Source organism: Limanda limanda, chromosome 10 (assembly GCF_963576545.1).
Source record: "Limanda limanda chromosome 10, fLimLim1.1, whole genome shotgun sequence".
NCBI classification, from domain to species: domain Eukaryota; kingdom Metazoa; phylum Chordata; class Actinopteri; order Pleuronectiformes; family Pleuronectidae; genus Limanda; species Limanda limanda.
Genome location: NC_083645.1, coordinates 762,276 through 789,181, shown reverse-complemented (window position 1 = coordinate 789,181; position 26,906 = coordinate 762,276). Strand labels below are relative to the sequence as shown.

Here is a 26,906-nt window from a genome sequence, read left to right as displayed (position 1 = left end):
TTAATATAACTCAAAGAAACGCGATATGGGAGACTATCTGCGAGAAAGTAAATTCTGCGGGTAAAACATAAAGAACAACCAATAAAATTAAGATAAGATGGCATGACAGAAGAAGAAGAACAAAAGAAAAAATAGCTCATAACAAAACCTCGGCAAATAAAAATGGTAGGGGTTTGTAGAAGAGATGCCTCTGACCAATATTGTGCAGGAGAAGTGTTTATATCTGCAAACCTTTAGTGCATGAGGCCCCTGGTGTTCACTAGTCTGGTGAACAAATCAGCTATGAGGCACAGCTGAGGCTCAGTTAAAGAGACTGGCATTATCTGTATATCCACCAACAATAACCAAATGATAAATAGCTTTTTAGAGAGAACCACACAAATGCCGTAATCTGGAAGTTCAAATCAACTAATGGTAGGAACAGCATAGAGGACTTCATTAGAGGGGCTAAATAAAACCAATCAAAGTGAAGCGGTTTACCCAATTCTCTTACTGTACCACAGATTATCTCTCACCTTCTTAACCTGTTTGAGAAAGTGGTAGCCCAGGGCCAACTTCTTATAAGCTGTGCCATGTGAGGCTTGCCATGACTGGACGGTTTGGATGGCCAGTGACCTCAGTTTCCTGGCTACTTCTTTAGGAGGAGGGAGGGGCTGGTCTAAGTCCGTCTCCACTGTCAAGTCCAAGAACTCCTGCAGGAGCAGAAGGCAGGAGGAAAGACATGCACGTGAATTTACAAAGCAGGTACTAAAAAAAAATTCAAAACCAAGCTTGTTGCATGCAGTTTCCATGTGGACATAGATGGGTAAATTGAGCATATTCACTTTTGAATGCAGCTTTGCTTTGAAACTCAAGTTGAATTGCATGATTACAGACAGAATATATAGCCTTTCCCACAGTACTGACAATAAACCCTGTTATGAAAAGAAAACAGTGATTATGTTTTTATAACTCTGCTCAGACCTTTCCTTTAGTGAAGTGTGTTGCTGTATTGATCTACCTGGAAGTTGTCTACCAGCAGCGTCCTGAAGTGGTGTGATCTGGAGAACAGCTCAGAGGCGATCTGGAAGGCTGACAATCGCACCTCGCAGTGGTCTTGGTTGAGCTGAGCCATCACTAAGTGGTACAGGTTGTCGACGCAGTCATTAGATACTCTAGAATGACAGGCAGACAGTGAGCAGTGGTTAGCCCCGTGATTTGTTTTTATATAATGGTATGAGGAATACAATTATTGTGATGTATTAATAAAATAACATGACGAACATGTATCAGACAAAGATTGGGGGATGATCATTCACTCAGTTGGCAGTTTCCTAAGAACACCTTGCTAAATCAGTCTATAAGTATGTCTAATACAACAGACAGTAAATCCTCCTTTATTAAATTGACACCTCTTTAACGCAGTTTAAACACAGATTCAACCCTGACGGACTTGACTTGATGGATGAGTAACTCCAGGCCAGTTGAATTAGACTGTATTGGTTTGAACTAGGTGTCCGGAATAGGGTGAAGACTGATGTTTTACTACTGTATTACTGTATATGACAGAAGATGTGGGAAACGATTATGATGATTGTTATTTGGAAAAACTGGTTTCTTTTCAATCATTACTGTGGACAGTGGCTCATTGGTGTTACAAATTATTTTCCAACCAAAGTTGTTCATGGATGTTCACAGATGTTTGAACAAATAACAAGTATCATCATCATTGAAAAGGACATATTGTATCATTTCACAGTATAATCTGCTGAAATGACAATAATGCCACAACTAGGAGCACTGGTTTGGATCAGAGCTCACAGCTCAGTCTCCTGATTGGCTGCCATGTCGCTTGCTCTCAGCTCCACAGTGGCCTGTGCCCAGTGAATCTCTCTGTGAAGGTTGTGACTTACTTGCAGATCTTTTTGATTTTCTTCATCTTGTCCTGGTTGAGCTGTGGCTGCCCCGATGTGGTCAGCTCCTCAACCAGCTCTGAGAGCCGCTCCCTCTGAGACAACTCCATCACTGTTGTGTTCATCCACTATGCACCTGTGACCAAAACCTCCAGTGAAGATCTCAAACAGCTTCACTCGACAACAGGGGAAACGGGGTGCTTTACTCAATACAGCAATGCCACTGAAGAACCACCAACAACCAGTTACACACGCGATAAACACACAGGGAGTTAAAGGCAGAAAGAAAGAAACATGTCCAGGTTGTGCTGGAGAATCAATGCGAGGCTAGTGCTAGTAACTACTAGCTGCTACAATGCTAACAACAGTGCATTAAAACACTTAGAAAACACTGAGCCGCAGGACGTTTTCACCGTTAAATCGGAATTACCCTTTTGTCCATTCATGCCTAATCTCAGAGGTATACTGTAGCTGGGTTGTCCTGTTTAGATGTTACTATCTTCTGCTGCTTCTCTGTGTTGCTTCTCTAAATGTATCCATTTGTTTCCCTAGGATATTTCGACTTCCGGTTCAGGTTTTCAGAATAAGATGCAGGGACATTACTTGTACTGTGTGTGGACCAAAGACTTAGGACAATCTGCAGTATTTGAGGGATTTCTGACATTCATCTCTTCAGATCCCCATGGATGGAGATCCTCAGTGGACAGGTATCTCTGGAGATGTTTGTTCAGAGCTCTGGCTGTGCCACTAACTCAAAGACATTTACAGATGTCTCTAAGCTGCTCCCCGTGATTTATTGGCTGTGTCCAGGTCTTAATTAGGAATGATCTGCATATCGCTAGCAACCTGTCCGGGGTGTACTAAGCCTCTTGCCCAATGTCCACTGGGATTGGCTCCATGCATGCATGGATGGGTGGATGCATGGGTTTCCCTCAATCCTGACAACTTCAAATCAATTATATTAGTTAAGCGCCAAATCATAATATACATTATCTCAATGCACTTTTCAGTGAAGGACAAGACTTGAGTTTTTTTTATAGGGAAACCCAACAATTCCCATGATGAGCAGCACTCTGTGGAGAGAAAAATCCCTAATTAACTGAAACCTCTAGCAGAGCCAGACTCAGTGTGGGCGGCCATCTGGCTCGACCGGTTTGGGTGAGCAGGGGGAAATGGGGAGAGGAGAGATAGGTGGAAAATAGGGGAGAGAAGATATATGAAGGGGCTCTATTGTTAAGGACTTTGTATGTGAGCAGCAGTACCTTGAATTATATTCAGAATTTTACAAGGAGCCAATGCAGAGAAGCAGAAACAGGAGTAATACTCGGGCTACGTTGTAGCACTGACGGGCCCTAGCACACGCATTTTGAAGCCTGTTGCGGTCGTTGGAGAGAGCGATCAATGACCAAGCGCACGTCTCCGCATTGCATGCATTTTTCGCACTGCGGCAAGGATAAACGCTTCACTTCCTGCGTCTGTCATGCACTGCTGGACCACGCTCACTAATCACGCATTACGGTCCATCCCATCAAGTTAGACCCCATAGTGAAAACTTTATCTAAATCAAATTTAGTTTTTAAACGAGGCTTACCTCCTTTTGGTAGTAGATCTGTTCAGGTCAAAAACACTCTTTTTTTTCTCTCTTTAGATCGTATAAATCTTTCATCTTTGCATCTAAGACATCAGAGGATTCTAACATCACTGACAATGTGACATTAAAGCAAACTTCCAACAAAGAATTATTTGCTTAATGAATATTTTGAAGTGGTCTTCTTGTTAAGCAGCCAAGAGCAGTTCATCAAAGTTTAAAAAATGTCACTTCCTGTAGCCAGCAATATTGATATGGATCTGATCAGGGCGGGACTGTGAATGTTGTTTGAGGCTAAAAGAACAATGCAAAGAGGAGTTATAATAAATCCCCCTTTTTCGGCGAATCATAAAAATGTCACGCCACACCACGGTCACACCGTGTGATGAAATCATATACACCGAGTTAGTTTATATCACCATCTTGTTGAGATGACATTCACAGAAGTTGAAGTTGATCTAATGAAAGCCGAAGGACAAATTCATCAGACTTATTTGTTTGTCATGAAAAGACAAATGTCCCTATCGACTTTTGTACATGTCTGCCAATCTTAGTGCCGGGGCTTCAGTTATTTTGTCACGCCCATTCCTTAAAACCAGATACATATCTTCAGGGGGGGTGCTGTTGTTACACAAATGTATTTTGAGGGAGCTGAAGCATGACAACTGAAGTTACAGCAATTTCGTGTTTAACGGCAAATTGATGAACTTTGACGCCTTGTCACTAATATGGCGTTTGACGAAAAGTCTAAGTAATCTTATTATCAATGTCTTGAGACATTTTTGACACAGTTTGACATGGTTGCAGTCAGTGATGAGGAGGAATACTTCCAAGTGTAAGATGTTCAAGGACAAAATGGCCACATAAAAGCCCTTTCGAAATACGATAGGGCCTCCCACCGTTGGTGCTCGGGCCCTAATGATCTCTCCTTATAGTTCCTGTCAGCACTCGTGCTGCAGCATTTTGGACAAGCAGGAGGAACAGTCTCCCTGTCCCTGCTTTTGTAATAGCCTTCCACCGGATGATGATGCCACCACCATGCTTTACCACTGGGATGTTATTGGGCAGATAATAAACATGGGCTCCTCTTCTCCAGACATGAGTCATAACAGTTTATTTCGTTCAGACCAGAGTCTTGCTTTCCGTTCAGACCTAGTGTTAATCAAGTTTACAACATCCTGTGTGATCAAATCTTAAGTGAACAGCTCTAAGTACAGGTGTGAACGCATTATATTATTTGTGGCAACAACACAGACCACCATTTGCTTACTTTTTTAAAAATGGGTAAGATGTTATTTTATTATAAGGCAGCATATTGATTCAGACAGCCCCTCCTGGCTGTGCTCTGTCCCTGTCTCTCACTGGCTTGCACACGCCGCATGCACACACTCACTTTAACACACATTATTGTAACTTCATCAAGAAAAGTGCCTCTCTTCATTTCAGCTACATTTTTACAACAGTTTTAAGCCACATCATGTTTCAAATTTTGAAATCACATTCTCCAAATCCCATGTATGATAAAGAAAGTAATGTACATAGATGCACTGTGTGAATGTAGCCACTGAATGATGGTTTAAGTATGTTAAGCTAAACATCATAATGGCTTGTACTGAAATTATGTCTGTATATAAATTATATTGTAAAATTGGAATAACTTATCAAAACTCTTACAAAGGTATTACCTTTATTTCTTTAGTATATGCTCAAATCTGCATCCACATCTGCATTTCCACGGTGGAGAGGTAGGAGGCCCAAGTTGTTTTGGCCCGCTTACCATGATGACATTTTCTTTGTTACATTAATGAGGTCTTTTTTTTTTTACTGCGGCTATCTAAGCTAGCGGCCCGACACGATGGTGTGTCCGAGGGTCCGTGAATGCACCTCGTAGGAATATCAGAAGACTTTTAGGCTTAAAACACAACAAGTACCTCGTTTCGAGTCGAATATGAATGTCGTGGCTTGTGGACACTTGGATGACACCACACAAGCAGTATGGAGGCATGTTGAGTTTTTACCTGAAGATAGGTCACCATTTACTTCAATTGTATTAGAGTGTGCTGCAACACTGTTTGCCCCTGAAACTCCAGAAGTGCCTTTGCCTTTGACCCAAGGCATTAACATCTAATTAATTCATCTTTGAGTCTAAGTGAATGTTTGTGCCAAATTTGGATACATAACCATAAGCTGATCTTAAGATATCACTTGCAAGAAGTACAAAAAAAATTTCTTGTGGGACTACTGTGACCTTGACCCTCGGCTACCAAAATCAAATCCAAGTACGAGTAAATGTTTGTGCCAAATGTGAAGGAATTCCCTCAAGGCGTTCTGGAGATTTTGCATTCACAAGGCAAAACAAAAGGTGCTTTGTGAGGTCTTGACCATTGGGCACCAAGTTCAATTCAGGTCAACCTGACTGACAAAAAACATAATGCCTATAGCAAATGGCTTTCACCAGCGCAGAGGCATAAAAACATTAAGGGGTCTGAATACTACTTACTGAATTTATTGTATGAATAACCTTTGACTACCAAAATATAATCAGTTCATCTTTAAGTCTAAGTGAATGTTTGAACCAAATTTGAAGACATTCCTTCAGGCTGATCTTAAGATATCTCGTTCATGAAAAACATAAGCATCCCTTTTTGAGGCCATTGTGACTTTGACCTTTGGCTACCAAAATCAAGTGATTAAATCCTTTAATACAAGTGCATGTTTATGCCAAATGTGAAACGATTTCTTTACAGCGTTCCAGTGATATCACCTTCACAAGGCAGAAAATAAGCTTGTCAAAGTAACCTTGAGTTTTAACCTTGTTTATCTTTGTGACAAGGGCATATTTATACCAAATTTGAAGAAATTCCCTCAAAGCATTCTTGAGATCGAATGGGACGGACGGACAACCAAAATACATAATGCCTCCGGCCCCTGGCTGTCACCGGCGCGGAGGCATAAAAAACCTGAAGGGGTCTGAATACCTACTGAACTGTATATCAGATGGCCCTTCATCACTAAGGTTATAGCTTTACAACTTTAAACTTAATTATAAATAATGTCTGGTTTAACTGAAAGGTATTACAACAAGAAATCCCCAAACTCAGAGCAAAAATACTTTAAAAATATAAATTCATTTTTAAATTATCAACACAAAGAGCATTTTCCATTACAGACCTTTCTTACATGGATGCTTACGCTCATGAGCCGTCCTTAATGATACGATGTATGTTTTCTGAATGATCCTCGTCCATGATCCTCGAGTTGACTCTTGTCTTGAGGAATTTGTCACTCTGTGGTTGGTCATGCGCTGGAGATTGGTTGTTAGTTTTGAGTCTCTGCATTGTGGCCATGTAAAGTGTCACTGTACAATCCTACGGTCATTTAATTTTGACTTGTAGTGCATCAATAAGTTCCGCAATCTCTGCGAAGTAGCTGTTCTCCTCTCCTAGAATCATTTCTGACTGGACCATTTCCTGGTACTGTTCTCGGAGAGAGAGCAGGGAGCCCAGCAGAGATCTGTCAGAGCGGTACTGATCCAAACATGTTGGAGCCATCGCCAACAAAGCCCGTAGAGCCTGAAAGTGAAATGACACAAACAGCCTTTATAATTATGTACATAAATAATGTTCTTAATTTTAGCCAGTCTATGGATTCTTAAATACAAAAACTTTGATTTTGCATCATAGCTGCTTACTATCCGTTTCATTTATGTGTCAGATTCAGCCCACCTTCTCTCTGTAGTCATGCTCAGTGGACTCCAGCAGCTGTGGGACCAAAGTGCACCAGCCTTTCTCCAGTAGCTCCCCCTCCAATGACACCTCAGAGTACTGCCGCACACGGTCCTCATGGGCGGCATCCAATACTGGGTCCAGACCTGTCTGAGAGATCAGCTCCTGTAAGAACAGACAAGACCAGTATCAGCATCATCTTACAAATCACCCTCATTACTATCATTACCTCCACCAAGGAGGTAATGTTGTCGTCTGCCTTTGTTTGTTTGTCTTAACGTTGCAGCATTGAACAAAAACCACAGGAAACTTGGTCGGCGGGTGCATTATACGTAGGTAAATCTTGGTGCAGATGCAGATCACGAAGCAGATTTTTATTTTTATTCCTTTCTTAAATTTTGCAATATTGGGAATTTTAGGACATTTGTCAGATTTATCAGACAAACAGTATTAAGGGAGCTGGAATATATTTATCTGTGCAATTTGGTGCAGATTGCAATTTAAGTTGACTTTTGCTCCTTGGTGAAGGTATGCCCTCTTCATTTCTGGACACATTCTAATTATCATTGTGTCCAGGCCAGAAATTGAAAATCCAGTCCATAATATAATTTGGATAAAAGTGTCAGCTAAATGATATGTAATTTGTAAAACTGTAATAAAGTAACTACGAAAGGAAGCCTGGGGGAGAGTTAACCTCCTGGAATAACTTTAAATACAGGTTGTGTGTTGTACCTTCTCGCTGATCATGTCATATAACATGGCGGCAATTCGTGTTCGGAGAACTCCACCTCCATCTGCCCTGAACAACTCTGATAGGACCTGTAGTCCCCCATGAGACAGGAAAGTACGTTGAGTATAGGGGAAGTGACGCAAGAGGGCGGCTACTGCAAACAGGACCTGGCATGAGGACAATGGCACACAGAAAACATTACGTGTTTGTAAAGGTACTGGAGAGTTGATGGTCATGTGAGTGGCTGTCAGTACCTTCTTCTTCACTCTGAGTGGCTGTGTAGTGGCCAGTGCAGTTAACAGCAATTGCAGAGCTCCACTCTCCACAGCTTTCACCTGAACCACTGGGTTACTGCAGGGCACAAACACATCAACACTGAGACTGATGCAGACTGAGCTGTGAACATGTTCATGTTCATTCAATTTTCCCATGAATAAGACCAGAAAATTATTAAACGGTACTGACCTTATTTAACAGTAACCATATGTATGTCACAATATCAGATTTTCCCAACTTTTCTATCATTATCATCACCAAATTAATTATAATACAGATGCATGTTATCACAATATCCATGAAAAGTTTGAAAAAACATGAATCTTTACTATGTTTGTTTGAATGGTGATAAATAATACATTTTTACACCACATATTTACCATTTAGTTTTTTTCATTCATAAGCTGAACCCTTTCCTATAGGAGCGTAGTGTAGAGAAGTAAAGCTCTTTATTGAAACACTAGCTATACACAGAACGTGCTGCTGTTTGTACCTGGCCATAGCAGATCCCAGGACAAAGGCAGATCTTTCCTGTAATCTGAAGTCAGAGCTGTTCAGGCCATCTAGAATGACCTGGAGACCCCCCATCGAGCACAAAGTCTGAGCATTATCCACCTGACACACACAAACACACAGTTACTTTAAGGTGGAAAGCAAACATCTTCAGAGTTCTCATGTGTATGAATGGTAGGACTGCATGATATTAAGAAAATATATTTTCATATATGCCGCACGGAACATGACATGAATGTGTGTGTGAATGGCAAACTGTAATTTAAAGCGTTTTGAGTGGTAATCAAGGCTAGTGAAAGCGCTATGTAAATACAAACCGCTTATATCATTTTGACTTGGGACAAACATGATCACTCGTAGTTTCACAGTAAAATTCAGTCTGGAAGAGTTGGAGCGAGATTTGATGGAGCCGCCTCGCAGTTCTGTTTTCTCTTTACTCTCTTGTTTTTCGCTTCTTCTGACAATGATTAATTGACGGTAACACCCGACAATGATCTGAATATCTTTAATTTATCATCTCGGGCAGCAGGGCTCCTGTGATTGGCCAAACATTTTGACATGCAGAGCGCATGGAACACTATTTATGGCAGTTTGAACAGTCTTTTGCATTATGTTTAACGGGCACGTTGATATCGCAATGACGATAACTTTTCAAAATATCGTGCAGTCTTAATGAATGGGTGTGCATTCGGTTACCTGGTGCACCAGATACTCCAGCTCCAGCAGAATGTTCAGTCTCTGCTCTGTAGTTGAGTTGCTGCCGTTGAATTGGTCCAGCAGACGCCTCATTATCTAAACAACATCACAACACACTTCATTTAGCTTCACCAACAACTAAGACAGGGGTTTCCCTCCCGTTATAAGTCTAAGACAGAAACTATGCTCTGTTCTCTACCACTGAGAAAGGGAAATTGGCTCTGATATAAGACATAGTTATTTACAACATATATTGTTTTTCAATTAAATGAGTACTAGTATATCTACAGCCTTTAACAGAGTGTTGGCTTTAAGTGTATGTCCAGGTTAATCGTTTTCTCTGATGGCTACTGTAACATGTTCTGCTGCCATAGAGGTCACATCATTTTCTGACTTCAGTGTTAATCGTCATCATGATGATGTCACTCTTAAAATATAATGATGATTTATTAGTTGATCTATATAGGCTTTTAGTCATGTCAACAGACCTGGAGGATACAGAGATACCAGGAAAATGCATTTTTTAACTATGCATGATGTAATTTTCTGCCTGTATAGGGTCTTCTTCATGACATCACAGCAATCTGTATTGCCTGCTATACTCTAATACTCTAATTTGTCCAGCACAGCTTTTAATAGATTTTTAAAAAATGGACTCAGAGATTTTTTTCCAACTTGGGCAAAGCATAAGAACCTGTAAATACAACACTGACATACAATATTGATGATGATTCATGTGGAGTCTAGTATTAACTCGCTTTCAGCCAGTTGTTGGTAACTATTAACTGTATCTAATTACTGATTTTTTTATTGCTAAACACTGATGTACCTGACCATCCGTCTCAACCAGCAGGTCCAGCTGAGCCATATCTCTCTTCAGCTCCTCTAGGGGGCGATACTTGGAAGCCACAGAGTCCTACAAACATACAGAAGAAGAGTTTGTATTTTCAGTGTGATATGCTGCATTACTCATGATAAAGGCGCATACAACATACATGTTTGGTTGTTTGGTAAGAGATTAAATAGAAACACAAAGACATAAAATATAATGATAACATCAGCCTTGTATGGATAACTGTTGGTCTCTCTTCTGGCTTACTGGGTTCAGGTCTTCCTTTATATTCTTCATGGCCTGTTTCAGTTCATCAGGGCTGAAGGACTGAGACTCCTCTCCCCTCCTGAGAAAGACAGACTTAGTACTACTATCATAATCATATGTTGTCTCATAGTCTGTGCTTTTACAGTATTGTGAAGACCTCCGTTTTCTGGTGGAAGTAAACACAGGAAGATTCAAGGCAGAGGTCAGTATCACTGTTAGGCTACAGAGAACAGTGCTGTCATGTGGAGATGTTATACTGACCTATACATGAGATATTGTGTCATGTGAAGATGTCATACTGACCTACACATGAGATCCTGTGTCATGTGAAGATGTTATACTGACCTATACATTAGATCCTGTATCATACTGATCTATACCTGTGATCCTGTGTCCAGTATTTGAGCTGCTCTTCTCCCAGTCTGACCTCCCTCTGACCTGTCTGCAGATTCAGCTTCACATGGGAACCTGCTGGCACTGCTTGGCCTGGTTTGAGTGTTTGCCACTGCTCAGTAGGTTGGATCACCTCTAAATTTAAATTTGCCTCCTCTTCTTCATCACCACCTGCTCCTCCTCCTCCTTCTGCATTCTCCACCACAGTTAGGGCAGAGTCTGACTGTAGATACACGGAAAAAAAAACAGTTGTCCCTTTACTTAAGTTTTGTAATATCGCCCTGTTATGTTACTGTCCACAGAGGGGCATTAAAGGAAACACAAGGCAACAGTTCTCTGGCCAAGACATCTCCCCATCTTCTCACCAGTTCTCGTCTGTTTGATCAAGACACCACAGAAGGTTCAGTTCCAACATATGAAGTTCTTCACATGGATGGTTGTACAAGACCACCTTTATTCCCTGTATTAGCAATATATACACTTTCAGACAAGGTTTAAGAATGTCAGTATATTTAATAGTGAATCAAACATTACTCACCCTCCGGTCTGCTGTGACATGCCGGCAATGCTGCAGCAGGAGAGAGGCCACAGTGATGCAGGTAAGCAATGCAGCTGTGACTGAGCTGGATATCAACTTCATGGTGACTGAAACACACACAGACACAATGACAGTCCTGGGTCTGCTCGCTGGATGTAAACCATAACACGGAGGAACTCACCACACTATTTATACAAATCTGACGTTCTGATGTCTGTTGATACTTCATCAGAGGAGCATGTTTACAGTACAACTACAATATTCAAGGCTCACATTACTCACCTGTTTGACAGGAAAGACAAATTGCGATTCTTCCTCGTGTTTTCAGTGACATGTTTGACGTCATGCGGTCGTCACTGTCCACTCGCTCCTCATTGGTCCACGTACAAAACCTCGTTTCAAGCGTTCTCAGCGTGTCTAACATCAGCACGTCACACTGCTGCCACCAGCTGGTGTGGAAGACCAATAGGACAAGACACCGATAATAAAATGATGTTACAATCCTATCAGGTTAAATGTGGGTATTTCCTACAGGTAATATCCCATCCTTTCATCACGCATTTGTACAATATGACCATAAAGTGCAAACCTATATGAAGAGCATGGATCAGAGTATCCAGGGGTCAGATCTCTTTACCTTTACCAGCAATATGATACAATAAAAGGAAAATCACTCCCTTCATTAATCTACAACCCCCAACCCAAGTCAGATAAAATTGTACAAGTGTGTTTATATTAAAAAGGAATTATTGAAATCATCAAACAGGCAGAAGTATTCAGAAACCCTGCTGTCTCTGAGCTCTGCAGGTACAGTACAGTATTTCATGGTTTAGCTTTTGCTCTGATGTGCCATGTCAGCTGTGAGAGCCTTGAAAGGCTCTATATTAATTCAAATTATTTTAATAGCTGAATTAACTTGAGGTGAACTGAACTCCAAAGTCAATTTCAAGTGTCGTAGCAAAGTGTCTGAATACTTATGTCAATGTGATATTTCAGTTTTACATTTTTTACACATTTCAAAAATTTAACTTAAGCATTATGTGGTATTAATCTTTATTGTTTTAGCATCAGGCAGAATATGAACAAAGTGAATAGAGAGAGAGAGAGAGAGAGAGAGAGAGAGAGAGAGAGAGAGAGAGAGAGAGAGAGAGAGAGAGAGAGAGAAATATGATATGATATGTGGTCCAGACGAGGCCTACTGCTGGGCACACTGGTTCTCCATACTGCTGTTAGAGCTCACGTGGATCACCTCCACTGTTCTCTGTTTCTTTATCCTCTCCTCTCTCTTGTTCTGCTGCTGGTTCTCCTCCATCTCAGTCTCTGTCCTGTCAGTCACAGGATAACTTTAGGGGACAAAACAAAAACACATTACAAAATTACTCAATATTGTTTCTTTATCTTGCCATATGATTTGATATCAGTAAAAGTTTAAATCTCTACACAGAGTTGTTTCTCGAGCGGTTGAGGCAGACGTGAGTACACACACTGACCTGAGGTTGGGAATCACAACAGGTTCCTCTCCACTGATCTTCACACATTTTGCAGCACGTGGCACAGCCAGCTCTAAACCTGTAACATATTACAACAATGATTAATGAGTTTGGCACTATATTAATTTTATCTTGATTTGAGGTTCTGATCCTGTCAGACCACACAATCCTGACTATAAATATACACACCTTTTGTGGAACTTTGTGCCTCAGTTTTAGGTTTGATGTCAGCCTTGGGGTCTATAGTCATATCATGTGTTACATCGGTCTCCACAGTAACTATCTGCTCACCCTTGTCAAGTGTGCTTTCCTGAGAGGAGGGTACAATATCCACAGGAAGTTTCTCTTTCTTCCTTTTCTGGATCAGAACCATTGTTGCCTCTGCAAACAGAAATTTGCAGGAGGCAGCATCAGTTCAGTCATAACATAACATTTAAAAAGTATCTACATCTATGTCGTTAAAATGTTTGTTATTAATCTACTTACCTTTGGGTTCATATTTGTGTTGTAGCTCTTCTACTCGCAGCTGTAGTTTGATCTTGTCACTCTGAGTCTGCAGCAGGGAACAGAAGTATTACCAATGTATCATTGTTTTCAGTGTACATTAACAGTATATGGATGTGTATAATTTCTTCTGAAACCATTTTCAGTGTTTTGGAGCATCACATCATGAATCATTGTGTCTAACATATATACAGCAGACAGAACAGACTGGCTTGGCTGTTCAAGCTGCTGAAGTTTCAGTCAGATCAAACACAGTCACACTCATATAATGCAGACATTACCCTTTCCATCTTTTCAAATCTGAGCTATGCTTTTCAAGTTTATGACTTTGTGATTAAACAATACTCATATTCTACAGACAGAATCCTATTTCATGCAGTATTTATGAAGCAGCCTGTAACCTGTTTGAGCAGCCGCTCAGATGTGAAGAGTTTCCTCTCCAGCTCAAGAGCTCTCTGGCTCTCTGACAAAGACTTCATCCTCTGCAGGGAAAGCTCGTCCCCTAGACGTTCTGCATCTTTACTGAGGACACACACAAACTTGGAGTTAGCCAGGGGGGCAATTTATACACATATGACAAAGTCAAGTCCTATGCCAGTATTAGATACTGCAAGTGTTTCTGTAACCCATCAATTGTTTTATTTCATTCCAAAATTACTTGATAACATTGTTGAGTAAAATTAGCAATTTGTTTTTTCACTGATAATTTCAACAACACTAAGCTTCATCGAATAATAGTCAATATGCTACCAATTAATGCAGATATTAAAATCCTCTGACCACAACAATGATAGACATGACTTTGTCTCGTGATGTATGATGGGAAAATAACTGTCTCTGTAAAACAAGTTTATTCCAGCCACCATTTAGAGACATGGGTCGTCAATTAGACTCACACAGTGTTGTTGAGCTTCATTTTGAGCAGGTCGGTGTAGTAGGTTTCATCTTGGCATTCACCGCTCTCAGCTCGAGCTAAATTAGCTGGCTGAGACTTCAGTATCATCTGCTCACACGAACAAACACATATTAAACACAAGGTAAATCAAATGCATCATTAAACAAAGTTTATAGATTTGATGTGATGTTTTGTTAAACATATCTGTCAGTCTTCCTAGTGTGTTGATTTATCAATCATAATGACATTTATTATTGTATTACTATATACATACTGATAGATTAGCTGTGGATAAGATGACAGAAGTTGATTTGTTGATGTCCATTTAATTGTGACTTATTTTTTTTCTCTCCATTAAAATATGGGTTGTTGGTTAATAAGCACGCACCTCCACCTTCTCCAGTCTTTGTAGTTTAGTCATGAGATTTTGGATTTCTCCATTCTTCTCTGACAGCATGGACTGGAGTCTCTCCAGCTGAGCAGGGTCAGCCCTGGAACCTTGGAGCTGCATCAGAGTGGCTACTTGAACCTGCACAACAAATGTTTATCCACACATGTAACAATTGGTTAAAAACAGAAAACAGTGCATGTTTATAGCTTATTATTGTGACATATAGTACCTTCATGCGCTGCAGCTGCTGTCTGCTGAAGCCATGTTGTTTCTGCAGGGACTGATACTGGACCTTCATACTGATCAGCTTTCTCTCCATCTCAGCCCGCTTATCCTCCAGCTGAAATACACAAGGTAAACATATAAACTGACTTTACAGGGTCAATCCTTCATTTAGACTCCTGTGTAGTACCTTGAATGCTAAACATTTTGTTGCATGTTGTTCCTGATTTTTGATAGACAGGGTTGGTTTTTACCTCAGCAAACAGAGAGTTCCCTTTGCTGTTGGGATCCTGCGCTTGCTGTAGAGCTTGGTCCAACTGGATCTGGAGGTCCCGGTTCCCCTCACGAGCTTTCTGTGCCATGACAGAGTGATATTAAAACATACAGTAAAATAATTTACAGACTGAAGAGTCAAAGAAACAAAGACATACATAGACAATGCTTGTTATCTCACAATGCATAGCTATGCCGTCTCATGGATGTTCCCTTCTCTCTTTGCAAGAATGACTTCAGAGTCAGACACAGACATTTTTTATCTCAAATGTTAAATTACGCTGTATTAACCTGTAAGGCATTAAACCAGGAGACAGCCTCTTTCTCTCGCTCCTCTTTCTCCTCTGTGATTCGCTCTAGGTGACGCTGCAGGCTGCTATTGGCCAGCTCCAGCTGCTGCTCTCTGTACTGACATTCCTGCAGAGTCTGCTCCAACTCCACCTGGTACACAAAGAAAATCTGCTTATTTACTATAGCAACTCCGACCAGGTTAAAAAAATTACATTACCATCCGGAATGAGCTGAAATACAGGTAGGCTATTTTCAGACATTGGGTCCAGACAGGATGTTGCCTTTCACACATAAACAATGCAGCAGGAGATTCTCTGGTTCTCCAGAGTTCAGTGCATGTCTGAAAGCCGCTTTATTCAGGAAGTGGCAGCAGCAGCCAGTCGGCCTCCCCTCACCTTAATTGTCTCCAGCTCCATGATGTTCATCTGCACCTCCATCATCTCAGATGTCATGGAGCTCTGGGTGTGTTCATTAAGAGCTTGCAACTCTTCCATTTTGTTATTAAGAGTCTCAGTCTGCACTTCAAGTTTGTGTTTGAGTTGTCTCTCATTTAGCTGGGATTCCTCCAGAGCAGACTCCAACCTCAGTATCTGAAAAAAGTACACAGATACATCAAGTTCTATAAGCAATTAACTTCACATGGTTCTGAGGTACTGAATACACACACAACCATTTGTTAGTCTTACCCTCGGCCACTTTAATACAAAATGTTTTAGAAATTACATAGATGTATCTTTCCTTTAGAAAAGGACAGAGAGAAAATAATCTGTACTTGAAAAGGGATCTTGCTTAATGATTCAAAATCTTTTAATTTCCTGTTGCATTTGAATTGGGGGTAGGGTAATCTTCTCCATAATCCATTTCCAGCCTGTGAATTATCTGGTCCCCAATATTATCCCTGTTTTCCACCCTAATCTGAATAATCCAACTATAGAGTTGTATATAACCAACTCCCTAAGTGAAGTTTTGGTCTACAGAGATATTCGGAAATACAACTGGATGACCTCATGGTCATTGTGTCTCAATTACATGCCAAATCATTTTTCAAAAACTACAAGCTTTTTAATAAAGGTTTGACACATAACAAATGCAGTGAATGCTACTTAAAAAATACTCAAAGATGCATTCATTAATCTGTTAATTTGGCATCTAGAAAAAAATATATTACTGATAGCTAATTGAGCACTCTGAAGCTGAAGGCCACAACTTCCACAGCTCTTACATAGCTCTCTGATTATACAAATTAAGATGGTAAAAAGCCACAGAACTGCAGAATTGGTGGTAATTCACTCGGTGTTTGGAAATCAGAACCATCTAAAAGGTCATTCTGAGAGGATATCACAGAATAACAAGAATCATAATTTACATTATATTTAAGTGGTGGTACAGTCAGTTAATGTTAGTGTTACTAATGACATTAATATTTGCTCTGTGTCACAGTAAACTGTGACAGCGAGACAAATAGACCACACTAGGTTAGTGTACCTTGTCGGTGAGCTCACTGAGTGCCATGCTGTGGCTCCTCTCCAGATGCTGCTGTTGTTCCTGAAGCTGCTGTCTCTGCTGGTTCTTTACACAATCATAGTCTGACTTCAGTGACTCCAGTATCCGAGTCTTCAACTCCAAGTCCTTCTGCAAGGAGTACTTGTCCTGCTCAAGGGCCTATGATACACACATGACACAAGGTAAGATATAGAGACAATGCCCAAACTTTACTGTGAACAATATTCTTTGCAACTATATTGTCTTGAAAGAATAGTACTTATAAGAACTGTTGGCATTCAGTTTGTTTTGAAGAAGTGGATAATATCTTAGACCTGGAGACATGAAACTATCGGCACAGGTATATGACAATAGAGGTGGGAGAAAAAATGTGTGGGTTTATTGTGATTTACGTCACCTCAGTGCAGTGTCATACCTCAATTGCGTTGGTCATCTCTACTCTCTGTTCATCCAGTGTGTTTTGTAGTTCCATCTGCTGCTTGAGGAGATCTAATCCAGCCTGAGCAGCCTGGTGGACCTGCTCCTCCCTCGCCTTCAGCTGGTTCCTGAGCAACTCGAACTCCTCTGCTGCTGCCATCTGCAGTCGGGGGAAAAGGGATAATCGTCTTCAAGCACAGTGCTGACTGCACCACAGCATACGCCTCACTACATTTTTAACTCTACACCTATACATCCAGCTGCTCTTGGGTGACATTCATTGTGTGACAACAAAGGGACCAAATGCTTATCACTGTCAGCATGTTTACACATTTAATTATGATATCCTTTTTAAGAGTGTGTGGCTGCAATGGGCCTGATTAAAATAAAGCAGGGTTTCCTGATGTATTTCGGGTGTATGTGGTAATGTGCTAGAGCTGTATGCAGCTGGACAGAAGAGAAATTCCCAAACAATGATGACATTGGACAGGACAAGACTGGCTGACTGACTGATGTTCCCAGTTATTTTTCCACGGAGTTGTTGAAGGAGCCTGAGCGTATGCTCCTCCATGTTCTTTCTTCCAGTAACACTATACTTAATTTGTGTTTTTACATATTCCAGAGTGAGTCAAATTCCTTAACCTTTCCCAGTTACCTTGTGCCCTAACTAGAGGCCATCCAATCAAAACTAATGGAAACCACCAGCAATCTGGAAGTTATCTTTGATCTGGACTCATCCTCAGATACCGTTAAAAATTAAATTCACTGCCTTTTTTCACCATCAAAACATTGCAAAAATCAGGGCACATCCTGTCTCAAAAAGTTGCAGAATAATTAGTGAAAAACAAATCTCTTCAATGTATTGTTATTGGATTTCCCCCAAACATTTCAACACTCATTGATGTCTGTATTGACAGTAGACATCTTTTTCTGTCTGACTCAAACTCTGACATCCACAATGGGATTTCATAGTAACAAGCTGCTTTGACTTTCTGTCTGTATTTTCAACTACCTTTCCACAAACACTACAGCAAGAAAAAGAGAATGTAAAATAAAATTGACCAATTCCTTAACATATAAAACACATATATACACTCTCTTTGAACTGGGGTAAATATATCAGTGTTTGCTTTTTAGAAAAACAACATTGTTTGAGGTCTGTAGACAGATCACTGTTGCCAATCGTCAACTCACTGAATCTCTGCAAGGATTTACTTGTCTTTCTTTTCACATTATTTTCTCTTACAGTTAACAACACTTTCTTTTGGAGCTCATCATTGGCAACTGATTTATTTATTGGCTGTTTGATGGATTTTGTCATGAGACACTTGTCTCAAGTGACAACTCTCAACTTAAAGCTCATTGACTCTGTAAGACTACCCCGAGATTCAGGATATTTTGGGGGATTCTTTGTAACCGTGAAAAAAAATGGAACAGCCCTACTGTAATATGAATATTTGTCAGTTGTCTAATTTATGATTTTTGTATTTGTGCATATTTAGATTGAACTTGCTCAGTGTTTCATTGTGGTTGCTGCTTTTGCAATTTTTTTTATTTTGTAAACAGACTGTAATGAGTTACACTGCCAGTCGCTCCATTCAAAAAGAATATCTGTTGTAACTAATAAATACAAAATTGGTTCTAAATTAAATGTTAAAACCGAGGTTTCAGAAAAATACTCACTTATCTTAACTGAGGCTTCGTGGCGGACTCAGCTGTTAAACCACCGTCGGCAATTCTGGCGCAGGAGCTTTTTTTAATCACAGTCCGTTAACGCTTCAATTTCCGTTTGGGCGACAGTATACCGTCAATAAGGAAGTACTAACATTTACTAACGTTAAAAACAAACATGATTAAACGACACACGTAAACATATTTACCTTGTTAGTAACAATCCTCGAACAACACCACGTACCGCCAGAGTTTGAATTCAGTTCCATCAAACTATCGCGATACGAGAGTGCGCGAACGAGACTTGTGCCTGACTGGCCATGTCAAGCTCAGCCAATGAAAAGCCAGGGGCGAGAGTGTTGGCCAGTCACAGAGCAAACAGCGGCCTCACGTGGAGCCAACCAGAACTTCCCTCACCATCACATCTGGAAACACGGGCTTTCTAGCATATTTTTCAGTAATATCAGTCGTGCTGCTCCGCTGGAGCACTGCTGGGTATCCGGTTTTTCATTTCTCATGTATTTATTTCATTGCGAAATAGTTCCTCCTAAAATGTTAATGTTCACTCTCATCAAACAAAACAGGCTTAAGGCAAAGATGGATTCTGAAGTACTACAAACCATGTAAAGTTTACTTTTAAATCACTATGTAGTTGTTGTGAATGTGGCTGCTCTCGACTTTGCAGTGTTGTGGTTAAATTTTAAGCCTTAATAAAATTTGTGTCTGTTTTTGGAACAGGTACAACTGAGCACCATTTTTGATTACACACTAAAACAGGGGTCTTAAACGTTTTTCAGGCCAAGGACCCCCAAACAGGTGGAGAGATGGAGCAGGGACCCCCTACTATATATATTGTATAAAATTGTGTTTTATATTAAACTGGGCCTAGTGCCATGTATAAACATAACTACCCTGATATTGTGCATTCAATACTAAGCTATTCAAATATTACACGGGTTCATATATTCATGTTTTTAATTTAAACATGTGCAAGGTACAGGGTGGCCATGCCACTGCCATTTATAAACATACAGTGGGTACTGAAAGTATTCAGACCCCTTTAAATTTTTCACTGTTTCATTGCAGCCATTTGCTAAAATCTAAAAAGTTCATTTTATTTCTCATCAATGTACACTCAGTCCCCATCTTGACAAAAAAACTGAAATGTAGAAATGTTTGCAAATTTATTAAAAAAGAAAAACTGAAATATCACATGGTCATAAGTATTCAGACCCTTTGCTCAGTATTGAGTAGAAGCATCCTTTTGAGCTAGTACAGCCATGAGTCTTCTTGGGAATGATGCAATAAGTTTTTCACACCTGGATTTGGGGATCATCTGCCATTCTTCCTTGCAGATCCTCTCCAGTTCCGTCAGGTTGGATGGTGAACGTTGGTGGACAGCCATTTTCAGGTCTCTCCAGAGATGCTCAACTGGGTTTAGGTCAGGGTTCTGGCTGGGCCAGTCAAGAATGGTCACAGACAGAGATGGGCAGTATTTCTATTACTTGTATTTCAACTACTTTGAGTATTTTGTAATTTGTATTTGATAGGGCCGATAAAAAATCGAACGTAATTTGTAACAAAATACTTGCAAGGAACCTCCACCATGATTCACTGCTGCCTGCAGACACTCATTATTGTACCGCTCTTTAGCCATTATGCAAACAAACTCCCTTCTTCTAAAGCCAAATATTTCAACTTTTGACTCATCAGTCCAGAGTTTGAGTTTGAGTTTCTTTTTAATACTTTACACTGAGCTGGGTTTAGAGTCCTCTGACACCAACATTTCCTCAGTTAACCAGGCCGTGGTAAAACGTGTCACAATAGCTCCTGAATCATTATATATTATATACCTTCACTATTTATTACAAAGTCCTAGCCCGCCCCCAAACAAAATTCCCAGTGATAGGTTCAGAAGTTTTCGAATACTTCAGCTGACAAACAAATAAACAGCAATGAAGCGTAACTTTGTTAACAAGACAGAAGATCAGTTTTATTTGAACATATTTAGGTTCTTTCAGTGTTGATGCGTCAACTCTTTTGATCTGGAGTCAACTTCAACTTTTCACTCGTCATTCCAGAGCACCTGCTGCCATTTGTCTGCACCCCAGTTCCTATGTTTTCGTGCATAGTTGAGTCTCTTGGCCTTGTTTCCATGTCGGAGGCTTTTTGGCTGCAACTCTTCCATGAAGACATTACATTACATTACATTTCATTTAGCTGACGCTTTTATCCAAAGCGACTTACAATAAGTGCATTCAACCCTGAGGGTACAAACCACCACTTCTGATCAGACTTCTCCGGACAGTAGATGGGTGTACACAGGTCCCACTGGTCTCTGCCAGTTCTGAGCTGATGGCACTGCTGGACATCTTTCGATTTCAAAGGGAAATAAGCTTGATGTATTTTTCATAGGGCTGTCAAAATTAACGCGTTAATCTATGAGATTATTGTGCCAGAGATCAATGCGATGAAATATTTTAACGCAGTTAACGCAACTTTGTTTACTTCCGGTGTGCGGAAGAAAATTCAGCTCCTCGAGCAAGCTGCCAGCGTCGCCCTCACCGGTGACCACTGGACGTCAGTCAGCACTCAGCAATGACAATTACCTGGGTGTCACAGCTCATTTTATTGACAATGCATGGAAAACTAGATATTTTGCGTTGGAAGTAAAAAAAAAACAGAGTCGCGTTATGCAGCGGAGAACTGTGTGGAGGAATTCCTCGACGCACTTCAAACACAGCCCGTCAAAAGAAAAGTCCCGTCTGAATGAAAGCACAGCAAACAAGGACAGCAGGAAGAGTCGCTAGTTCAAGATGTTGCCACCCGGTGGAATTCTCCCTTGGAGGTTATCAAACGGATCCAGCGAAACAAGGGTCCGCTTGATGCAACCCTCGCTCAGCACAAGACCAACATCTCGATGTTGATTTCACCGGAGCTGGCTAAACTGGAGAAGTTGGAGAAGCTACTTGAACCAGGCAGGCAACTCCACTCTATCCGTCCTCTCATGTGCAATTTTTTTAATCTTCCTCGAACTGTGTGTGTGTGTATGCATGTTCGTCTGCGCGGCGCTAGCTCCGGGGGCTAGCCCGCTATCCCCCGGAGCTAACCGGGCTGCTAACTGGAGCTATGGGCAGTGGGCACTGGGCAGTGGGCTATGGGCAGTGGGAGCTGGAGCTAACTGCTCTAGCCCCCACTGCTCCCACTGCTCATAGCCCACTGCGGGCCTGCGCTGGGGCTCTAGCAGCCAGGCTTCGGTCCATCTGACTCTGGTTCAAAACAATATGGTTTTAAGATTGTATCTTCGTCTCCAGCACTCAAAACGGGTCACTCTGAGGAGGGCTGTTTTAGACAGGGTAAACAGGCTGCTGTTTTAAATGATCCTTGTGGTATTTTGACCAAAATATGTTTCAGACATTTCATTAAGACCCCAAGGAACCATATCAACTGTGGTAAAATGGGCATACGGTGGGACCTTTGAAGTAGCAGAGATCTTCCTATTTTCATTTTTATCTTTGTTTGCACTTTAAGTTTTTGCACTTTAACATGACAGATTTGAATGTCAGTTCAGTTTACCAAGACCGAGTTATGCTGTTGTGTGTGTTGTTCAATGTTAAAGATGACAGTACCAATGGTGTCTCAAATACACCTCTTTTTTTACCTTTTACTAATCTGGATGTTTCAATGAAGAAAGAAGCAGTGTTATTATTTCCAAGGACATTGGGAATATTTTCAGCTGGTTTTTAATTTTTTTTTATTACACAATTTATCATACATGATATTTAACGACCTGGCTGCCACTTTATAGGTAGGTGTTATAGGCCTGAGCCTCTTTGAAAACACAACATTGTGTATAATACAGGCTGTCTGAAGTGATTACTCGTTAATTTATAAGATTTAGTCTTTAGAAGAAAAACAAACTTTTAATCACCATTAATCTAGATTAATGAATTTCAAAATGTGAGATTAATTAGTTAATTTTTTTTAATCTATTGACAGCCCTAATTTTTCATCTGCTGCACTAAGTTTCCTTGGCCGACCACTGCGTCTATGATCCTCAACGTTGCCCGTTTCTTTGTGCTTCTTCAAAAGAGCTTGAACAGCACATCTGGAAACCCCAGTCTGCTTTGAACTCTTAGTCTGGGAGAGACCTTGCTGAAGCTCTATAACGACCTTGTGTCTTGTTGCTGTGCTCAGTCTTGCCATGGTGTGTGACCTGTGACATCAAACTGTCTTTCACAACCTCACATTGGAAGCAGAGTTTGGCTGTTCCTCACCCAGTTGTAAGCCTCCTACACAGCTGTTTCTGTTTCAGTTAATGACTATGTTTCAACCTACATGTGAAATTGATGATAATTAGCACCTGGTTGGTATAATTGGTTGATCATACATCTGACTATAATCCTACAAAATCCCTGACTTTTTGCAAGTGTACCTATAAGAATTGATGTTTAAAGGCAAAGGGTAGTAACACCAAGTATTGATTTGATTTAGATTTATCTTTTGTTCGCTCACTGTGCATTTTGATATTTGATGAAAATAAACTGTTAACAGTTCCATTTTTCAAAGCATTCTTAGTTTACAGCATTTTTTCACACCTGCCTAAAACTTTTGCGCAGTACTGTATATATACATAATCAATCAAATTGATGTTACACTGACATTCTGTGACTGTTCTTCCTTTTTTGGGGTTCACCAGAGCTTTGTGTACATTATATAGCCCAAACCTGGATGCTCTGCAATACCGAATTGTGAGAAAACGGAAAATCCAGAAAAAGTATTTTCTATATTTTAAATACAAAATACATGTATTGTATTTTGTTACATTTTCTGGCACCAGTATTTTGTATTTTATTTTGATACATTTATTCGAGGGGTATTTTGTATTTTGTATCAAAATACATTTTGATGTATTTTTGCCCATCCCTGGTCACAGAGTTGTTCCGAAGCCACTCCTTTGTTATTTTAGCTGTCTGCTTAGGGTCATTGCCTTGTTGGAAGGAAAACTTTCGGCCCAGTCTGAGGTCCAGAGCACTCTGGAAGAGGGTTTTTTTCCAGGATATCTCTGTACTTGGCCGCATTCATCTTTCCTTCAATTGCAACCAGTCGTCCTGTCCCTGCAGCTGAAAAACACCCCCATAGCATGATGCTGCCACCACCATGTTTCACTGTTGGGATTGTATTGGGCAGGTGATGAGCAGTGCCTGGTTTTCTCCACACATACCACTTAGAATTAACGTCAACAAGTTCAATCTTGGCCTCATCAGACCAGAGAATCTTATTTCTCATAGTCTGGGAGTCCTTCATGTGTTTTTTGGCAAATTCTATGCAGGCTTTCATACACTGCTCAAATAAATTAAATAAATTAAAGGATTATTATATCATTGTGAAAAAAAATTATGTTGGATATTTATACTGATATGGACAGTTTAATGTCTTAGGAACAAAAGGATGCCACATCTTTGACGGAAATAAAAGTTTTCAGCCTACAGAGGGCTCAATTGTATAGACACCCCGAAAATCATAGTGAAAAAGTGATGTGGCAGGCTTGTCCATTTTGCCAAAATTCAATTTCTGCAACTCAAAATGCTTCCCAATATCTTGTGTGGCCCCCACGTGCTTGTATGCATGCTTGACAACGTCGCGGCATGCTCCTAATGAGACAACAGATGGTGTCTTGTGGGATGTCCTCCCAGATCTGTCTAAGGGCATCAGTGAGCTCCTGTAAAGTCTGAGGAGCCACCTGGCGGCGTCTGATGGACCGAAACATAATGTCCCAGAGGTGTTCTATCTGGTTTAGGTCAGGTGATCGTGAGGGCCATTCAATTGCATCAATTTCTTCATCCTCCAGGTACTGCCTGCATGCCCTTGCCACATGAGTCCGGGCATTATCGTGCATCAGGAGGAACCCAGGACCTACTGCACCAGTGTAGGGTCTGACCATGGGTTCAAGGATTTCATCCCGATACCTAATGGCAGTAAGACTGCCGTTCTCTAGCCTGTAGAGGTCTGTGCGTCCCTCCATGGATATGCCTCCCCAGACCATCACTGACCCACCACCAAACCGGTCATGCTGAACAATGTTGCAGGCAGCATAGCGTTTTCCTTGGCTTCTCCAGACCCTTTCACGTCTATCACAGGTGCTCAGGGTGAACCTGCTCTCATCTGTGAAAAGCACAGGGCGCCAGTGGCGGACTTGCCAATTCTGGTGTTCTATAGCAAATGCCAATCAAGCTCCACGGTGCTGGGCAGTGAGCACAGGGCACACTACAGGACGTCGCGCCCTGAGGCAACCCTCATGAAGTCTGTTTCTGACTGTTTGGGCAGAGACATTCACACCAGTGGCCTGCTGGAGGTCATTCTGTAGGGCTCGGGCAGTGCTCAACCTGCTCCTCCTTGCACAAAGCAGCAGATATCGGTCCTGCTGATGGGTTGAGGACCTTCTACTGCCCTGTCCAGCTCTCCTAGAGTAACTGCCTGTCTCCTGGAATCTCCTCCATGTTCTGGAGATTATGCTGGGAGACACATCAAATCTCCTTGCAACGGCACGCATGGATGTGCCATCCTGGAGGAGTTGGACAATCTGTGCAACTTCTATAGGGTTAAGAAATTGCCTCATGCTCCCAGTAGAGATAATGACTCTAGCTAAAACCAACACTAATGGAAAACCAGTCGAAGTGATCAAGAGGGAGAAACTTGAAATGGCCTCCACATGCAAAACCACTCCTATTTTGGGGGTCGTCTCATTGTTGCCCCTCTAGTGCACCTGTTGTTAATTCCATCAACACCAATGCAGCTGAAACTGATTAACAACCCCCTCTGCTACTTAACTGACCAGATAATTATCAAAAAAGTGCAATTGAATTCATGCCATACCCTGATAAAAGTGTTCCTTTAATTTTTTTGAGCAGTGTATGTCTTGCACTGAGGAGAGGCTTCCGTCGGGCCACTCTGCCATAAAGCCCCGACTGGGGGAGGGCTGCAGTGTTAGTTGAGTTTGTGGAACTTTCTCCCATCTCCCTACTGCATCTCTGGAGCTCAGCCACAGTGATCTTTGGGTTCTTCTTTACCTCTCTCACCAAGGCTCTTCTCCCACGATTGCTTAGTTTGGCTGGACGGCCAGGTCTAGGAAGAGTTCTGGTCGTCCCAAACTTCTTCCATTTAAGGATTATGGAGGCCACTGTGCTCTTACGAACCTTGAGTGCTGCAGAAATTTTTTTCTAACCTTGGCCAGATCTGTGCCTTGCCACAATTCTGACTCTGAGCTCCTTGGGCAGTTCCTTCGACCTCATGATTCTCATTTTCTCTGACATGCACTGTGAGCTGTAAAGTCTTATATAGACAGGTGTGTGCCTTTCCTAATCAAGTCCAATCAGTTTAATTAAACACAGCTGGACTCCAATGAAGGAGTAGAACCATCTCAAGGAGGATCAGAAGAAATGGACAGCATGTGAGTTAAATATGAGTGTCACAGCAAAGGGTCTAAATACTTATGACCATGTGATATTTCAGTTTTTCTTTTTTAATAAATTTGCAAAAGTTTCTACATTTCTGTTTTTTTCTGTCAAGATGGGGTGCTGAGTGTCCATTAATGAGAAATAATGAACTTTTTTGATTTTTGCAAATTGCTGCAATGAAACAAAGAGTGAAAGATTTAAATTGGTCTGAATACTTTCCGTACCCACTGTACATCTTGCATACAACACTAAGCTATTAAAGTTATTCACAGATTCATGGTTTTATTTTAAACATACATGTAGAAAAGACAGTGAATCCTCAAGCTATCTGTGGATGGCACA

General features: G+C 41.0%; 3 protein-coding genes across 5 annotated transcripts in view; all 3 read right to left on the bottom strand.

The window, feature by feature from the left end:
- uvssa (UV-stimulated scaffold protein A) overlaps positions 1-2,427 on the bottom strand; it is a 42,126-nt gene extending 39,699 nt beyond the window's left edge. For all 3 annotated transcript variants that reach the window (XM_061080143.1, XM_061080144.1, XM_061080145.1), the window contains exons 1-4: positions 2,323-2,427; positions 1,893-2,028; positions 1,001-1,154; positions 516-692 (exon numbers count right to left, since the gene is read on the bottom strand). In XM_061080143.1, the coding sequence (XP_060936126.1) occupies positions 516-692; positions 1,001-1,154; positions 1,893-2,017 (456 nt within the window). In that variant the 5' untranslated portion in view covers positions 2,018-2,028; positions 2,323-2,427. The remainder of the gene's footprint in view (positions 1-515; positions 693-1,000; positions 1,155-1,892; positions 2,029-2,322) is intronic.
- Positions 2,428-6,280: 3,853 nt separating this feature from the next.
- On the bottom strand, positions 6,281-11,554 carry sil1 (SIL1 nucleotide exchange factor). The gene is made up of 10 exons (XM_061079442.1): positions 11,451-11,554; positions 10,900-11,135; positions 10,520-10,598; positions 10,250-10,336; positions 9,421-9,516; positions 8,705-8,826; positions 8,190-8,286; positions 7,938-8,102; positions 7,206-7,370; positions 6,281-7,052 (listed from the first exon to the last, which is right to left on the bottom strand). The coding sequence occupies exons 1-10, from the start codon at positions 11,550-11,552 to the stop codon at positions 6,855-6,857; spliced, it is 1,347 nt and encodes a 448-aa protein (XP_060935425.1). The 5' UTR covers positions 11,553-11,554; the 3' UTR covers positions 6,281-6,854.
- A 1,057-nt stretch (positions 11,555-12,611) lies between these two features.
- On the bottom strand, positions 12,612-19,365 carry spdl1 (spindle apparatus coiled-coil protein 1). The gene is made up of 14 exons (XM_061080000.1): positions 19,317-19,365; positions 17,435-17,596; positions 17,002-17,178; positions 15,912-16,106; positions 15,517-15,666; positions 15,207-15,305; positions 14,960-15,070; positions 14,728-14,868; positions 14,341-14,447; positions 13,846-13,966; positions 13,427-13,493; positions 13,130-13,321; positions 12,941-13,019; positions 12,612-12,793 (listed from the first exon to the last, which is right to left on the bottom strand). The coding sequence occupies exons 2-14, from the start codon at positions 17,594-17,596 to the stop codon at positions 12,646-12,648; spliced, it is 1,749 nt and encodes a 582-aa protein (XP_060935983.1). The 5' UTR covers positions 19,317-19,365; the 3' UTR covers positions 12,612-12,645.
- Positions 19,366-26,906: the final 7,541 nt, after the last annotated feature.

Bases quoted from the DNA above. Each gene is read 5' to 3' on its own strand.
- sil1 (XM_061079442.1), bottom strand. From the start codon at position 11,552: ATGAAGTTGATATCCAGCTCAGTCACAGCTGCATTGCTTACCTGCATC. The intron at 10,599-10,899 runs GTATAGATCAGT...TGTCTTTCTCAG, and splicing joins TACTGGACACAGGATCACAG to GAGGGGAGAGGAGTCTCAGT. The intron at 8,287-8,704 runs GTACAAACAGCA...TGTGCCCTGCAG, and splicing joins CTGGGATCTGCTATGGCCAG to TAACCCAGTGGTTCAGGTGA.
- spdl1 (XM_061080000.1), bottom strand. From the start codon at position 17,596: ATGGCAGCAGCAGAGGAGTTCGAGTTGCTCAGGAACCAGCTGAAGGCG. The intron at 17,179-17,434 runs GTATGACACTGC...TGTGTATCATAG, and splicing joins AGATGACCAACGCAATTGAG to GCCCTTGAGCAGGACAAGTA. The intron at 14,448-14,727 runs GTGCGTGCTTAT...TCGTGTGAGCAG, and splicing joins AAAGACTGGAGAAGGTGGAG to ATGATACTGAAGTCTCAGCC.